This window comes from Globicephala melas, chromosome 1 (assembly GCF_963455315.2).
Source record: "Globicephala melas chromosome 1, mGloMel1.2, whole genome shotgun sequence".
NCBI lineage: Eukaryota > Metazoa > Chordata > Mammalia > Artiodactyla > Delphinidae > Globicephala > Globicephala melas.
The window spans coordinates 107,328,049-107,345,529 of record NC_083314.1 but is presented as its reverse complement, the minus strand read 5'-3'; the positions used below and the strand labels follow the sequence as shown (position 1 = coordinate 107,345,529).

Below are 17,481 nucleotides of genomic sequence, written 5' to 3'. Positions count from 1 at the left end.
AGAGTGAGAAATTGACTTGCACTGGAAAAGCTGCGAAGGGCTTTAGAGGTGATAGAACTTGAGTTTGGCCTTGACAGATAGGTAGGATTGGGCTTTGGTGTGAAGGTCTAGGTTTCCAAGTAACTTTTAGTAGGAGCTTTCTACTGCCTAAGTCATGTCATTTTTCATGCACAGTGGTAGGGAAACTGCCATGTGACAGTAGCTAGTCTAAATAATGTGGTTACATGTTGATACTTTATGGCAAAGAAAAAAAATTTTTTAAGTAGTACATTGAATTGGTGTTGATTTACTGATTGAACAAATATTTGGGTACCTCTTATGTACCAGAACACTGTTCTGTATTCTTGGGATATATCAATGAACAAAACAAAAACTTTTGCCATCTCGGAGTTTACATTCTAGTAGTGAAAGAGAGACATACATGATAGGTTCAAAGTAGGCCTCATTGAGAAGTTAAGATTTGAACAAAGAACATGCCAGGCAGAGGGCTCAGCTAGGGCAAAGGCCTTTTCCCTTCCATCACTTTGGGCCATTGCCTTCATTTATGACCTGGATCTTGCTTCCCTCCTTACCTTCTTAAGGATTTTATTCCTTTGGTTATCCCCTTTGTTTCATGCGTCATTAATCTTTCATTCTCTATCAGGTTAGTTTTATTATACTATAAACATGCTCTAGTATCTCATCTTTAAAACTCATCTTTTCCCTATATCCTTCCAGCCACTGTCCTGTTTTTTGCTTTCCTCTTACGTACTCATGAACTCACTTCAGTATAGGTTCTAGCCTTACTACATCACTAGAAAGGTTCTTGTCAGTAGTCTTTATGTTGCTAAATTTAAGTAATATTTTTCTATTCTCATTTTACTTGATCCCTATCAGTTGCTTTAGAAGGCTGCTGTCTCTTGAAATGCCTTTATTTCTTGGTGCACACTAGTTGTGAGGGTTTACTTCCCATTCTGTAGTCTTCTTGGCCTTATCATCCTCTTCTACTCAATCTCTAAATATTGAGGTATTTTTCAGGGCTTGATATTAGATATTTTCATAAAATCCATCTGTGTTCTATTAACTCCCAGATTTATAGAATTTGGAGAGTCAGGGATACTATATGTTGTATGTCAAATATGATAATGACATGGAAAAAATAAGAGAACTAAAGAGTAGTGGAATAGAGAGGGTTGCTTTATATAGGGTGGCTTGAGAAGGTGACATTTGAGTAAAGCCTGAAGGGAGTGTTGAAGTGAGCCATGAGGCTGTCTCCTGCCGGGCAGAGCAAATAGTCTGCTTATGGTTACCAAACTTGAGGACAGCAGGCCAGTAGTCTGGAGTGAAATAAGTGAGGGGAAGGGTGATAGAAAGTGAGGTTGGAAGGAGCGCAGAGGTAGGGGGAAAAAGTAGAGAGGTCACATGTTTCCTTACAAGCCATTGTGAGGACTTTGGCTTTTACTTGGAGAGAAGATTAGAAACCACTGGACATTGAGCAGGAGTGTCATGATCTTATTTGAATTTTAAAAGATCCCTTTGCTTGCTGTTTTGAGAACAGACTATAGGATGTAAAAAGCAGAAGGGGGGGCTTCCCTGGTGGCGCAGTGATTGAGAGTCTGCCTGCCGATGCAGGGGACACGGGTTCGTGCCCCGGTCCGGGAAGATCCCACATGCCGTGGAGTGGCTGGGCCCGTGAGCCATGGCCGCTGAGCCTGCGCATCCGGAGCCTGTGCTCCGCAACAGGAGAGACCACAACAGTGAGAGGCCTGTGTACTGCAAAAAAAAAAAAAAAAAAAGCGGAAGGAAAGAAGGCCTTGTAGGATGCTACTGCAATAATTCAGGGTTATTACCACCTATAATAATAGTTGGATTCTGGATAAGAAGATAGAGCAAAAAAGTTTGCTAATGGATTGGAAATTGGGTTTGAGAGAGAATGGAGTCACAGATGACTCCAAAGTTTTTGGCCTGGGCAATTAGAAGAATAGAGTTGCCTAGATGGAAGGATGGGCTTTTGAAATAGTCATCCCTCAGAATCCACAGGGACTGGCTCCAGGACCCATCCGTGGATACCAAAATCTTCGGATGCTCAAGTTCTTTATATAAAATGGCATAGTACAGTGGTCCCCCATATCCGTGGGTTGCCTCTGAGTGTTGTATCCAAGGTTGGTTGAATCCGCAGATGTGGAACCTATGGATACTGAGTGCTGACTGTAATAGATTTCAAGGTGATGTGATCCAAATGTCTCCAGTCCTAGCACTGTCTGGGAACGTATAGGGCAAAAGAACATGCACAAATGTTCCTTTGATAAGAGAATTATGTTCACATCTGTTGTTCTGTGTTAGCCAGTGATGGACTCTCTGAAACAAATGTCCTAGGATATTTATGCAGAGCATTCTGAAGACCTCACGTAGTACCACATAGTTATCACCAGGGCGTCTGAAATTTTTGCTCGGGTTTACAGCAACCTGAAGCTAAAATCACAGAGCTCTGTTAGTCTGAGTTTAAGCCAGGCACCTTTTTGAATAAAATTGATAAACCTACCATTAATATAACAGGTTTTGAAGTCTCCAGTATTATATCTAAATCAGTCTAACTGTCAGCAAGTATGTGTGGGAGGGTTTCAAAGGAGAATGGGAGTGTAAACTGTGTTTGTATTTTTAAAAGCTGAACTAAATGTATTAAAATAGAATGCTAAAAGAAAAATAGTTTTATGTTTTACTCAGATACTGACTCTGGTTCACACTTTACTAGATACTCAACAGAATGCAGCAGTTTCTGTTAAAGAAAAACAATCCCTCAAAGCACTGGAAAAAATAATTAAGCAGCAAGCAATTCCCTCTGTATTTCCCGAAACATCTATTTCTCCTTCAAACATGGCACAAAGTGTTCCACTGAACTCTGCCTCACAAACAGGCACCCAAGTAAGTTTACTGTAGCATTAAAATGTTTCAGTGTAAGTTTGATGTGATGTCTGTACCTTTTTTTTTAAACATCTTTATTGGAGTATAATTGCTTTACAATGGTGTGTTAGTTTATACCTTTTTATAAGTTGATAAGAAAATTGATCTTCAGCATACAGCAGTCAGTCTTTTTGTCTGTGTACATTTTGTGAACAGAGACCTGGGAGGCAAACCAAATTTTAGAGATTCCTTAGGTAGAATTTGAACTGATTTAGTATCTTTGTAGTATTAATATCAGTTGTCTAACTACTTTTTTTTTTCTTTTTTGGGTGATATAACTTTTATTGGCTCACAACTTGGTGGGTTGATAATTTTCTTTTTTAAAATTGTATACCCTAGCTGGTTTCAGGTATTCAGAAACTTTTTGATATAACCATGACTTTTTCCCCCCATCTTTCATTGGTCTCAAAGGTTTGTACCAGACAGTTCTTTGGGATGTGGGAAGGAAATATCTGAACTATTTATTTTACCTATGAAAGAAAAATTAACCTTTACTAATACACGGAAGACTTGGTGCTAAATATCATTTCCTTTTTTTAACTGATAAGGGTAATGATCAAAGTGTGAAAACTGTTGCTCTGAATGTCACCTTATACATAGTTTTCTTTTTGTTTTTAAATTGTTTTGTTTTAGGTTACAAAGGGTATGAAGAGGAAAGCAGATACAATTCCTACAGCTTCAGTCGTTAAAGCAAGTGGTGAATCTTCCCCAACACTTACAGAAAAAAAATCAGGGAAAATGCCACCTATAAAAGAAAATGTGTTGATGAATGTTTTGACGGATTCTCAGCAACAATATAAAGTTGTAAAGAATGTTCAAGTAACCGAACAATTAAGGCACTGTAATGAGATTCTTAAAGAAATGCTTGCAAAGAAACACTTGTCATATGCATGGCCCTTTTATAATCCTGTTGACATTAATGCTTTGGGACTGCATAACTACAATGATATTGTGAAAAATCCAATGGATCTTGGAACCATCAAGGTAAATGTTGTGTTAATAGGAGGAACTTCTTTTCTTGATTATAAAAGTAATCTTGTCATCATTAATTTAAAATTCAGAAAAGGATAAAAGAAAAAATCACTAGTAGTCATACCACCTGAAGTAAATCATGGGAACATTTTTTTTTTTTTTTTTGCGGTACGCGGGCCTCTCACTGCTGTGGCCTCTCCCGCTGCGGAGCACAGGCTCCGGACGCGCAGGCTCAGCGGCCATGGCTCACGGGCCCAGCCACTCCACGGCATGTGGGATCTTCCCGGACCGGGGCACGAACCCGCGTCCCCTGCATCGGCAGGCGGACTCCCAACCACTGCGCCACCAGGGAAGCCCCATGGGAACATTTTAAAGTGTTATGTTTTTATTTTCTTCAGTTCAGACACATTCATGGTTATTTACCACAGTGTTTGAGTTACAGTATGTAATACAACTCTACCCTGAATTTTTACTTTGTAGATATTTTCTTGTTATATATTAAAAGTATTTTTAATTTGCATAATTATAACACAAAAAAGGTTTTTTTGGCAAGGCATTTATGTGGTTTCTAATCCTCTCTGCACTTTTTGGTCTTCTGCCAGATTGGTAAGTTTTCTTTATTGCTGATTTGGAAGCTTTAAATTATTGGAAAAATTTAATTATGTGTATTCATTTTAAGGGAAACTACTAAAAGAGTAGAACTGTAGCATTTTCAAAATGATGCATTATCTCAGTGTTCCTCCTGAATGACTACTCATTGTACTCCCTGTTCTTTATTATTGTCTAGAAGTTTGGTTCTTTTAAACACAGTTTTGTTTTATTATTTCATCATCAACATTGTTTATTAACATGTTACTAATTTTAGTGCTTACCCTCATTTCTTGCTTCTTACTCTTTCCCCTCTTAGTGTTTCTTTTTGCTGAAGTGCCAACTTCAGTGGTTCTTCCATGAGCATTTATAGGTAGTAAACTCTTAATAGCCTTATCTCTGAAAGTATCTGTATTTTGTCTTTATTCTTGAATGGTTCTTTAACTGACTATAGAATTCTAGAACGACCAGTTATTTTCCCTCAGCACTAGGACAATATCCTTTGGCATTTATTGTTGCTGCTAGGAAGTCTCCTGTCAGTCTACTTGTCATCCCTTTGTAGGCAGTCTGTCTTTCCTCTCGCTGGTTGTGCATTTAATTTTATTCATCTTGATTGGAAATTATCGCTTTCAATCTGAAGTTCATGTTTTAAGTTCTAAACAAATTTTAAGCATTATCTCTTCAAAATATGCTTTTCTACTTTCCCCTAATACTTACATGAGAGGTCATGAAACAATACCTGAAATAGGTAAACCTGAGCTGAGTCTTAAAGGATAAGTAAGACTTAGTAAGTTATAGCATCGGTCCCCAACCTTTTTGGCACCAGGGACCGGTTTCGTGGAAGACAATTTTTCCATGGACGGGTCGGTGGGGGGATGGTTCAGGTGATAATGCAAGCGACGAGGAGGAGCAGATGAAGCTTCGCTTGCTCACCCGCCATTCACCTCCTGCTGTGTACCTATTCCTAGCAGGACTGGGGGTTGGGGACCCCTGAGTTATAGGACATTGCAGGCAGGGGGAGCAACTTGGAAGGCCCTCAGATCATAAAAGCATCCAGAATACAATATTTAAGCCAACATGAGACACAATATGAAGCAGTGAGTAGGGGAAAATGAGACTGGATGGAAACGGGGGCTTGAACATGAAAGACCCTCATTGTAGAGGCCTAGAGCTGGCATTAGACATGAGGATTATGGCCTCATATTTGATTCCTACAGTAACTTCTGTAGCAGCAATGTGGAGACTGGGTTATTCAGGAGGCTATCATAGAATTCCAGGGATAAGAAGATAGTGACTTTATTTAATTTAGTTCTCCGAAATCATTCCCAGTTGCCAGTGATCTGAGTGGTAGAAAATTATGTTTCTTGTTTTAGTTTTGTGTTTCTTTAATTACAAATGATGTCTGGCATGCTGTATTTGTTTATTGGCCTTTTGTATTTATTCATGGATTGTCTGTTAATATACACTTGTTTTGCCCAGCAGTCTATAGGATTTTCTTGACTGCTCATTTTTCTTTTTATAGTGGCTGCCTAACTGGCTACTCTGTATCCTCACTTCTATCCACTTTATATGCAGCTACCTAAAAATGTAACCCATCCTGATATTTCTCTTCTGTTCAATTTTTAATGTCTTTTCATTCCCAGGAGAATTTTAATACAGTATAAACCTTTCATTTAGATGTTCAAGGCTCATTTAAGGAGTTTATTTATTCATTGTTTTCCCACAATCAAACTGGTCTATCCAAGATTATCTGGAAACACTGTTTTTTTCCTGCTTTTGTGGTTTTGTTCCTGTTCTCTTCTTTACTTGAAACACCCTCCTTTGTCTCTACTTGTCAAAATTTACTGGATTTTTCAAAGTCTAAAAATACAAAACAAGCGTAGCAGAACTTTAATGTTTGTCAAATCTGGATGGTGGGTATCTAGTTTTGGTATTATCTATTATTCCTCTGTATGTTTGAATTATTTCATAATATAAACACTTAACATAGGTGCTCAAACAATTATTGAACTATATTGTTGATGAATCCTGTAATTTTTCCTTAATTTAGGCAAAAATGGATAACCAAGAATATAAACATGCGTATGAATTTGCTGCAGATGTTAGATTAATGTTCATGAATTGCTACCAATACAGTCCTCCAGATCATGAAGTAGTTACAATGGCAAGAATGCTTCAGGTGAGTTTTTACTTGTGCACTGAAAGTGAGTTTCCTCTGAACATAGTTTAAAAATTTTAGAACCATAACTCAAGAGATAAAGAATATACCCCCCAACCCTCACCAAGTAGTAAAGCATAATTTAGACTCTTAAAATTGTGGGGGTTGTTTGTTTTCTGAGGCATAGCATCCATTTGTAGTAAATCTGTTAATGAAGCTGCCCTACATATAGATGGTACTGGGGAAGTAGTAGTGAAGAGAGGACAGTAGGTATCTGAGAGAGGGTTGACTGCAGTCAGTGTCCCACTGAAGGGAAGGCTCAAGGACTAAGCCATTGGCAGGTAGTAGAATGATGCACCAGCCACAGGGCAGATCTTAAAAGGACTTCCCCTATATAATCTGAGAGGTCTGTCTTACCTGGAAAAATGGAGAAAAGTTGCTAAGGTTGGTAGGCAGCGAAGCATGAGTCTTATTATATTTCTGGTAAATCTTTTTGTCCTCCAGTTTTATAGGGATATAATTGACATTGTATTAGTTTAAGGTATACATTATGATATATGTATATATTGTGAAATGAGTACCACAAGGAAAAATAGAATTCTCATCAAAATATGACACTGAGGGGCTTCCCTGGTGGTGCAGTGGTTGAGAGTCCGCCTGCCGATGCAGGGGACACGGGTTCGTGTCCCGGTCCAGGAAGATCCCACATGCCACAGAGCGGCTGGGCCCGTGAGCCATGGCCACTGAGCCTGTGCGTCTGGAGCCTGTGCTCCACAATGGGAGAGGCCACAACAGTGAGAGGTCCGCGTACCGCAAAAAAAAAAAAAAAAAAAAGACACTGAGGGAATTCCCTGGCAGTCCAGTGGTTAGGACTCTGTGCTTTCACTGCCGAGGGGCCGAGTTCAGTCCTGGTCGGGTAACTGGGATCTGGCAAGCTGTGAGGTACAGACAGAAAAAAAAAATGACACTGTAATGTACCTTTTCTTAAAAGGTGTTATTGCTGCATTAAATCAGAAACGCAGAAGACCTTAACAGTCTGATTTTCCATTATAGGATGTTTTCGAAATGCATTTTGCAAAGATCCCAGATGAACCTGTTGAGAGTATGCCTGTATGTTACATCAAAACAGATACCACAGAAACCCTTGGTAGAGAAAGGAGTAGTGAAGCTTCCTCTGCAGATGACTCTTCTAGTGATTCTGAAGATGAACAAGCTCAGAGTCTTGAAAAGCTTCAGGAGCAGGTAGTTGTTTATATTGATACAAAGTTTTTATATTCTTTCTATGAGCTGCTGCTGCTGCTGATCTATTATAAAATCCTATTTGTAGATTAAAAGCTGTTATATTTAGATCACGTATTAACTGTGACTTTATTTACTTCTTGGCACATTTTTAATGTTTAATAGTCTTTTCCCACTCAAAAATATATACATCTTAAAATTCTGTTATTTATATTCCTAATCACAATTCCTAATCACAATAAATGCCTAATCACAATTCTCATTGAAACAATTTATATGACATAACCTGGATAGTTTATGGATGAGATCTTTATTTAACATTTGTTACCTTTTGTGATAAAATGTTAACCTGCTTTGAGCTCAATCCTGAAAAATCAATGATTTAAGACTTAAGACTGCCTGGAAAAATTAATGATTCTTGTTCTGTTTTTAGATGAATATTTAAGTTTATGGGTTGAGTACATGGTAGTCTTTGAAATTTAACATACGCCTTTCAAAATAATGAATTTGTGAAATGAAATATCAACCTGAAGGAAATGAATTTCACAAAGGATAATGTTGACTTTTGAGTGCCTTCATTTTTTTCTACTGTCTTTAATTATTTAGAGCCATGAATGTTTAAAGAATTTTTCCTTTATCAGCTTAAAGCTGTTCATCAACAGCTACCGGTTCTGTCCCAAGTACCTTTCAATAAGCGAAAGAGAAAGAATGAGAAGTCTAAAAGGGAAAAGAAAAAAGAAAAGATTGATAATAGAGGTGAAAATCCAAGGAAAAAGTTTAAGCAAATAAAATTAAAGGAAAAGTCCAAGTGCAAGTAAGTATCTTTAATGATGCCTTATTAAAATAACATTATCTAAAATACATTTGATTAAATTTAACTTTTGTTACAGTCAGCCAAAGAAGGGGAAACAACAGGTCTTCGCTGCGAAATCTGAAGATAAAGATAATGCTAAACCTATGAACTATGATGAGAAAAGACAGTTAAGCTTGGATATAAACAAACTCCCTGGAGATAAACTTGGGCATGTCGTTCATATAATACTGTGCAGAGAGCCTTCACTGAGAAATTCCAGCCCTAATGAGATAGATATAGACTTTGAAACACTGACAGCATCAACACTGAGAGAACTGGAAAAATATGTTGCTGCATGTCTGAGAAAAAGACCAGTAAAACCTCATGGTATGTATTTCTTTATATTAGTAGAAGTCAGTCTGGTATTTGTGTTAGTTTTTGGTCGTACTCACTCTTTTTTTTTCCTCCTAAATCACACAGGTAAGAGAATAATGAAGTCCAAAGAAGAACTTCATTCACAGAAAAAACAAGAATTGGAAAAGCAGTTACAGGATGTCAGTAATCAGTTAAATTCTAGAAAACATCAAACAAAACGTAGGTACCGGTTTTTAAAATGTTCCTGTAACTATTTAATGTCTGGCATTTTAAAAAAATACATTTATTTATTTATTTATTTTTGGCTGCATTGGGTCTTTGTTGCTGCACACAGGCTTTCTCTAGTTGCGGCGAGTGGGGGCTACTTTTCGTTGTGGTGCATTCGCTTCTCATTGCAGTGGCTTCTCTTGTTGCGGAGCATGGGCTCTAGGCATGTGGGCTTCAGAAGTTGTGGCACACGGGCTCAGTAGTTGTGGCTCGCGGGCATCAGTAGTTGTGACTTGCCGGCTCTAGAGCACAGGCTCAGTAATTGTGGCACATGGGCTTAGGTGCTTCACAGCATGTGGGATCTTCCTGGACCAGGGCTCAAACCCGTGTCCCCTGCACTGGCAGGTGGATTCCTAACCACTGCACCAGCAGGGAAGAGCCTAATGTCTGCCATTTTTAATGTCTTTTTGTATTCTGTAGCTGAGAAAACGCAATCATCCAAGGCCATTGGAAGTGGTTCCCGACTGAGTGAAAGCAGCAGCAGTAGCAGCAGCAGTAGCTCATCAGAGTCTGAAAGTAGTAGCAGGGATTCAAGTTCTTCAGACAGCAGTGATTCCGAATCAGGTTAGCTGTCCCCTTAAGTATATACCTCTGCTTGTGGGGAAATATTTTTCTTGTAATATTGAGACTTATCGTTTGAAGAAATGTTCATTACTTACCCAGAATCTATGGTTTGGATGCCACACTTATTATTTAACTGCATGTTGACAATCTGAACTATTTTCCTTAAAAGAGATACTGTGTAAAGTGAAACTTCATATTATACGTATGTGACTTACAGGCTTGTAATGTTGAAAATAATTTACTAAAGGTGGGATAGTCTGATATATAATATCAGGTCCTAATACCAAAAAACAGCACAGAATAAAATGCTGATTTTCACTTTTTAATAAAAGATTATTTGAGGACATCTTTCACTTTATTCTCTGATATATCAAATCACTCTAATGTTGCAAAGTTTGCTCTGTTGTGACAATATATTCTGAATTGAATAATCATTTTGAATTAAGAAACCAGTCATCCCAGAAAACGTGTAAAGCAGATTTTTTTCACTTCAGTGTTTTCTTCACTGTCGATTATTGTCCATTTATAGAAAAATGTACTTTAAATTCAGATTCTCAGTTATGCTAAAGTACCATGTTACCTTATATAGTTTATCATCAACTATATCAAGCTTAAGGCATTCGTGTTTCCTTTGTACTCTTTCACTGATGGTTGTGTAGTTGACAGCTAATCCCTGCCCCAGGTTTCAGACTTGGCAGAGGCATTCCATCATTGTTCACCAAAAGGCACATTCAAATACAGGGCACTTCCGGGCCTAAAATTTTGCTTTATTTTAAATGAGACATTTCTTGTTTGTCATGAAATTCAGCTCTCTTTAAAACATCCCACAGAGAATATTGTCACATTAGGAATTCTTACCGTTTGTAAGAATATCCCTCCTATTTCAGTCCGGTAGTAAGGGTCTGCTCCGTTACAGTACATTGTTTCACTTTTGGTTTTCTTTAATTTGTGGTGCTGATGTCTGCATTTTGTTTTTACATTTCTGAAGTATATAGTGGTAAACATTTTTGTTAGAATAAACAGAAGTTTTACTTTTGTTGAAATTTGTCACACTAGAAAATTTTTCAATTAATTTAGGACTCAGATTATACATTATTTTCTTATAGTTGACTTTTTAAGCATAAAAAAGTACTGAAAAAACTCTTAACTTGCATTTAGTATTTTAAATTGTGACTAGCATTTGTAATTTCATCTAATAAAGAATTTATGGCCTAATAAGTTAGAGCACTTTGTCTTTTATTTGTAGAATAAAACTCTTATTAAATTATCTAATTATATATTGACTACTGATCAATAAATACCTTGAGTATTAGCAGAAAAGTACTTCAGAGTGCTTCAGTGAAGTACCTTAATTTTAATTTGAATTATCGGTTTCTGATAGAATCTTCCAATATGTTGCTTGAAGGAAAGAATGTTTTTCATCTATTGTGTTCTTAAAATAGTATAATATATATTATGTTTTCCTAACTTTCTAGCAGAATAACTCAGCCTCAGAATTCTGATTTTAAAACACTATTTAATTTTTATTTTATGACTATTTTATTTTATTTTATTCTTGTTTGATGTCATCTTTTTCAAGTAACTGGGGATGTTTTTAAAAACACTGTTAAAATCAAGGTAGCAAATTTTTATATTTCAATCTACTTTATGGATAATGTATAGGTTTGTGACACTAAGGTCAGTTTGTCTACTAATAGGATAGGATAGTATGAGTTATCATTTATCTTTGAAATTTTCATTGTTTTATGAACCAACTACATACTTCATTGGAAAAACACTGTATATGTAGGTTATAAGTTGCAAATGCAATGCTTACCTTAACGGGGAAAGAACAGTTATCTCTTTGCTTAATAAAATAAATTAGTAAATGAAGCAATGGGACCTTTTCTCCTGTTAACTTCAGTTGTACCCATTAAAATACTGTAAGGCTCTTGATTTCTAGTGTGTAAGCTAACAGCATTTTTTTAACTTTCCTGAGAACAACAAAAACTATAAGGAAAAGGACTGCAAATTGTGAAAAATAATTAATTCAGACTATATCAATAGCTATACCTATTGTAAGAATAAGCAAAGCATCTACCATTCTTAATAATGCACATGACGTTATCAAGAAGCAGATGACAAATCCCAAGTCTAAGTTTCAGGGTGAGGGGAAATGGGGCTGTGGAGAAAATATAATTTGTGAAAATTAGATATATTAGCAAAAACTTTGTTACATAAGTAAAAATTAACTGAAAATGTAAATAAGATTTTGTAACTTTAAAATTTATTACGGGCTTCCCTGGTGGCGCAGTGGTTGAGAGTCCGCCTGCCGATGCAGGGGACGCGGGTTTGTGCCCCGGTCCGGGAAGATCCCACATGCCGCGGAGCGGCTGGGCCCATGAGCCATGGCCACTGAGCCTGCGCGTCCGGAGCCTGTTGCTCCGCAACGGGAGAGGCCACAACAGTGAGAGGCCCGCGTACCGCAAAAAAAAAGAAAAAAAAAATTTATTACAATTTGTCAAGAGCTGAAACTTAAAATAGGAATATCTTGATTATCAGAATTCTGATTAAATAAGAGTTTTGATTATTTAAAATAGGACATATGCATATAATTTCATTTCCCCAAAATTTTAATAGTGGAATCTTTTCTGAAAGCTTCTGTGAGAAGTTCTTTTCTGATAGAAGGATATTGATCTTTAGTAATTTTTCTTAATCTATTTTTTAATACCTGTCTTCCTGGATTTTTTAGAAACTTGAGACTGTATGCAGTTTTCTTAACGAAGTCACAATCTTTTATTTATTTATTTATTTTTTGTCACAATCTTTTATAATTTCTGTTATCAAGGACAGCTCTCTAAATTAACTTTTCGAAATTCTTTAATAGTATTGACTCTTAAGGTTCTTCTGTAGTTTTCTTGTATTATGAGTTTCTCTCTTTACTGCAATATTATTCTGTTTAGGTATGCTGAAATGTTTTAAGGGTGACATCTGTGAAAAACACTTAAATGTTATAAAGAGTTTTAGAGCTGTTTACACATTAATTATTATGTTCTATGTAATCGTAAACCTTATTTTATGCATGTTTGAAAAATATGGAGTAATTCTGCTTCATTAAATGGGATTAATTAAATGGCAGGGGAGTAAGTGCCAAGGAAAGATTCATTTTAAAATTTCTTTAGTTATAATTTCAAACAAGATACTAAATCAGTTCCAAGATAGACTTGTAATGAAATCCCAAATCTTTGAAAACTATAAGCAAGAAATCTGTGGGCTAGAAGCAGTACTTAATTGCAAATTTCAATGTGATTCGATTTTGCCGTTTAAATTATCTTCTTGAGTTACATTGGCATATGCAAATTGTCATGTGCCAAGAAATCAAGAACGATGATTGGGAATTCCCTGGCAGTCCAGTGGTTAGGCCTCTGCGCTTTCACTGCCAAGGACCTGGGTTCGACCCCTGGTTGGGGAACTAAAATCCCACAAGCCGTGAGGCGCAGCCAAATAAATAGATAAATAAATAAAATAAAATCCTATCTAAAAAAAAAGAACAATGATTAAACATTGGTATAAATATAAAACCTTTCTAAACTGTTTTTCATAACCCAAAATATCATTAAATGCCAGATCAAAGATATAAATGAGGCTTGACAATAAAATGAATTCCAGATACATATATCCTGTGTTAGCTGGGCTGCGCTAGAATGTACACACAAGCAATTGAGAGTTTTCTAATGCTCAACAAGGTTGGCTATCTTGAGTGATATAATAGGGAGGAATATTATTAACAGATTTAATACTATTACTGAGAAACCATCAAATGGAGCAGCTCATAGGTAATAGTGCTTTTTTGATTCTATCCTTGTAGGAAATAACTTCAGGAACTGTCTAAATGTTAGCTCAGATACTTGATTAGTGTGGAATAGGATATTTTTCAGGAATGATTATCATTTCAATTCTTACAACAGTTATACACAAAGAAATTGAATGGTTATGGCATCAATTCTTTACCTGGTTAAGACAAAGTGAATTTGTCACTTCATATTTTGGACTTTTTGCTTTTATTGGCTTCAGTGTAATGTTCTGAAAGTGAAATTTATGAAATTTTTTAAGTACCAATTGTTCCTTTTTTTTTTTTTTAACTTTCTTAATTATGGTGACTTAAAAGGAGTAAAATAACCGTTTCTCTTTAGTACTACAACCCACATCTTCTGTAGAAGTGACAATGATGCATTTTTTTTTCATGCAAGGGAAAAAGGACAAACTTTGTCCAAGTTTAGATTTTATTTTACCTTTTAAGGGGGAGAATGGTTTAGTAAATGTAGGAAGTATGAAATGACAGTTTGGAGTACTTTTCATCATTCAAGCTAGAAAGTTTAAGAGAAATGATTAGTACTCATCATTTAAATATTTTAAACTTTCATTAGTTTCTCATCAATTAGAGTGTTTTTAAAGCCCCAGAAGGATAAATTCAAGGACTCAGACTTGATTAAAAACTTGCATATATTGAGGTCTGTACTTGAGCCACGAGTCTTAGAAATAGGGATAAACTTTGTCATGTGAATTTAAAAATATTCTGTTCAAACTGGGTCTTACTGAATAAACAGGCTGTCTAGAATAGTGTTTCTCAACCTTGGCAGTACATTAGAATCACCTGTAAAACTTTAAAAAATAGTGTCCAAATCTGAATTGAATGGAGAGTGGGGCCAGGTAAATGTAATGTTCAAAGTATCCCATGTGTGGACTTATCTGGCAGTCCAGTGGTTAAGACTGCACACTTCCAATGCAGGAGGCCCACATTCGATCCCTGGTCCGGGAACTATGATCTCATGTGGCGTCGCCAAAAAAACCCAACAAAAACAAAACAATGTATCCCATGTGACTAATGTGCTGCAGTGTTTGAGAATCATCAGTCTAGGTGTTTTTTTGTTTGTTTCCACTTTCTAAACTCTAGTTAAAATTACTTTGGTAAAAGGAAGAGGCAGCTTATAATCGGTTTGTTCTTCTATATTACATAAGCACCACACACTTAAATCAAAATACCAAAACATTCTTTAAAGGGAGCAGATTTCTTTCGTTCAAAGTACTTGATTTTTATCAATAGAACATTAGGGGATAAGCTTGGGCAAATCATTCAACATCTCTGGACATACTTTCTTTCCTATAAAATAAGGTAATAACTTCCAATCACTTTTCTGTACCTTGTCCTATAGAACAGAAGTGTGATTTGTTTTTCTAATTTAAAAATCTTCAGTAATTTTTTCTGCTGTAATGGCATTACATTCTGGTTTTACATTATGTATGGTATTATATTCATATTCAATTTATCAAATTTTTTAGTCAGTACTGGCTTGCTGATAATATTTGGTGTCTCTGGAGCATTGATCTCAGTGCTTTGATAGGTGATGGTTATTAGCAAACCTTTCGATCAAATATTTGATACCAGATCTCTCTCTTTTTCTTGATTCTGTGATTAAAATTTTTGCTTAGTTTGAAATGAAAGTTTTCCAATGAAAGTTTTATATTGAGGTTTTTGGGGAGCTGTGAAAATAAAACACATTATATAATGTGCAAAATATTCATTTGTTTAGTAGTTAACATATTTTATCCAATTGGATCCTCACAAGGTAGGTATACATATTATCACAGATCCCTGGTGAAGTTAGTTGACAAGCGTGTATGTTGTCACTATAGTGCTCAGTTTTATTAATGTTTGTAAGACCTGGTAGGGCTTCTTCATTTATTGAAATGTGGTCTTAAGCTTGATAGTGAAAATGTGTATGTTTGCCTTTTAATTCCAAAGGCCAGGAACTCATAAATAAACAGAAATATGCAGTTTTATTTTACTATGTTCCTGGAAAGTCAGCTACATAAGAGTAGAATGAGAAGCAAAATACTGAGTTTTAGGCTATCATTATTCATCTATCTATAGTCTGTAAGACTTTTTTGAGGCACACTGTATTTGGTGTTTTTGATTTTTTTTTTAATTAAAAATCTTTGATGCCTTTTGCTAGTGCTTTTTAGATTTTGAGGTGCTAGTTTGTATAATAGTCCTGAGCTTTAGTTTTATGTCAGAGAACTAAGATAATGCCCTTGAATTTTTCGTCAGAACACTAATGTGGTATGTTGTATTTTTACTGTAGTTAAGAGTTTATATCATTGAATAATTTGTTTAGGTGCATATTTGGATAATTAAGACAGATGTATATCACTAATCATTAGAGAAATGCAAATCAAAACTACAATGAGATATCATCTCACACCGGTTAGAATGGCCATCATCAAAAAATCTAGAAACAATAAATGCTGGAGAGGGTGTGGAGAAAAGGGAACCCTCTTGCACTGTTGGTGGGAATGTAAATTGATACAGCCACTGTGGAGAACAGTATGGAGGTTCCTTAAAATACTACAAATAGAACTACCATATGACCCAGCAATCCCACTACTGGGCATATACCCTGAGAAAACCATAATTCAAAAAGAGTCATGTACCAAAATGTTCATTGCAGCTCTATTTACAATAGCCCGGAGATGGAAACAACCTAAGTGTCCATCATCAGATGATTGGATAAAGAAGATGTGGCACATATATACAATGGAATATTACTCAGCCATAAAAAGAAACGAAATTGAGCTATTTGTAATGAGGTGGATAGACCTAGAGTCTGTCATACAGAGTGAAGTAAGTCAGAAAGAGAGAGACAAATACCGTATGCTAACACATATATATGGAATTTAAGGGAAAAAAAATGTCATGAAGAACCTAGGGGTAAGACAGGAATAAAGACACAGACAGACCTACTAGAGAATGGACTTGAGGATATGGGGAGGGGGAAGGGTAAGCTGTGACAAAACGAGAGAGAGGCATGGACATATATACACTACCAAACGTAAGGTAGGTAGCTAGTGGGAAGCAGCTGCATAGCACAGGGAGATCAGCTCGGTGCTTTGTGACCGCTTGGAGGGGTGGGATAGGGAGGGTGGGAGGGAGGGAGACGCAAGAGGGAAGAGATATGGGAACATATGTATATATATAACTGATTCATTTTGTTGTAAAGCAGAAACTAACACACCATTGTAAAGCAATTATACTCCAATAAAGATGTTAAAAAAAAAGACAGATGTATAGATGTACATATATTATATGATCGTATTAATGAAGTCTGTTTTTTTTGTTGTTGATCAAAGCTGAAATCATAATTTTTCCCCTAAATGTGAAAGCTACCTGGATCTATACCCTCAATCTTTGCAGTCTGTCTTCTTCCCTTCCCCTTTCCACCTAACCCCCAACACTTAAAATAATACTTAGTGGAGTGACATTAAGATGGTCCATGTCATTTTAAATACTTGAATTCTTTAAATTAAAGCACGTCATTGAGTAGCACTTAGCAATTTTAACAGTGTCCAGCATCAAACATTTTAGGAAAGAACAGTAACACATCCAGCGGAAACTGATGGCATTTCAGGAGGCAGAAGGTAATTATTAAAATTAGAATGTTTTAAGTTTGAATAAGACCTGGTGTTGACCAGCCTTGGTGCCCTGAAGCCTGAGGCAAATAATGCTCAGGAGGCTCATGAAAGCTGGCTGGAGAGGTGAATCAAGGCA

The 17,481-nt window shown here is 36.3% G+C and overlaps 1 protein-coding gene and 1 long non-coding RNA gene across 3 annotated transcripts in view; one reads left to right on the top strand and one right to left on the bottom strand.

The window, feature by feature from the left end:
- Nucleotides 1–17,481, bottom strand: part of LOC132597651 (uncharacterized) — a 73,176-nt gene that overhangs the window by 13,203 nt on the left and 42,492 nt on the right. The gene's annotated exons all lie outside the window — the stretch shown is intronic.
- BRDT (bromodomain testis associated) overlaps nt 1–17,481 on the top strand; it is a 48,447-nt gene that overhangs the window by 4,435 nt on the left and 26,531 nt on the right. For both annotated transcript variants that reach the window (XM_030869330.2, XM_060302856.2), the window contains exons 4-11: nt 2,732–2,901; nt 3,574–3,924; nt 6,551–6,679; nt 7,712–7,900; nt 8,539–8,711; nt 8,788–9,077; nt 9,171–9,284; nt 9,753–9,896. In XM_030869330.2, the coding sequence (XP_030725190.1) occupies nt 2,732–2,901; nt 3,574–3,924; nt 6,551–6,679; nt 7,712–7,900; nt 8,539–8,711; nt 8,788–9,077; nt 9,171–9,284; nt 9,753–9,896 (1,560 nt within the window). The remainder of the gene's footprint in view (nt 1–2,731; nt 2,902–3,573; nt 3,925–6,550; nt 6,680–7,711; nt 7,901–8,538; nt 8,712–8,787; nt 9,078–9,170; nt 9,285–9,752; nt 9,897–17,481) is intronic.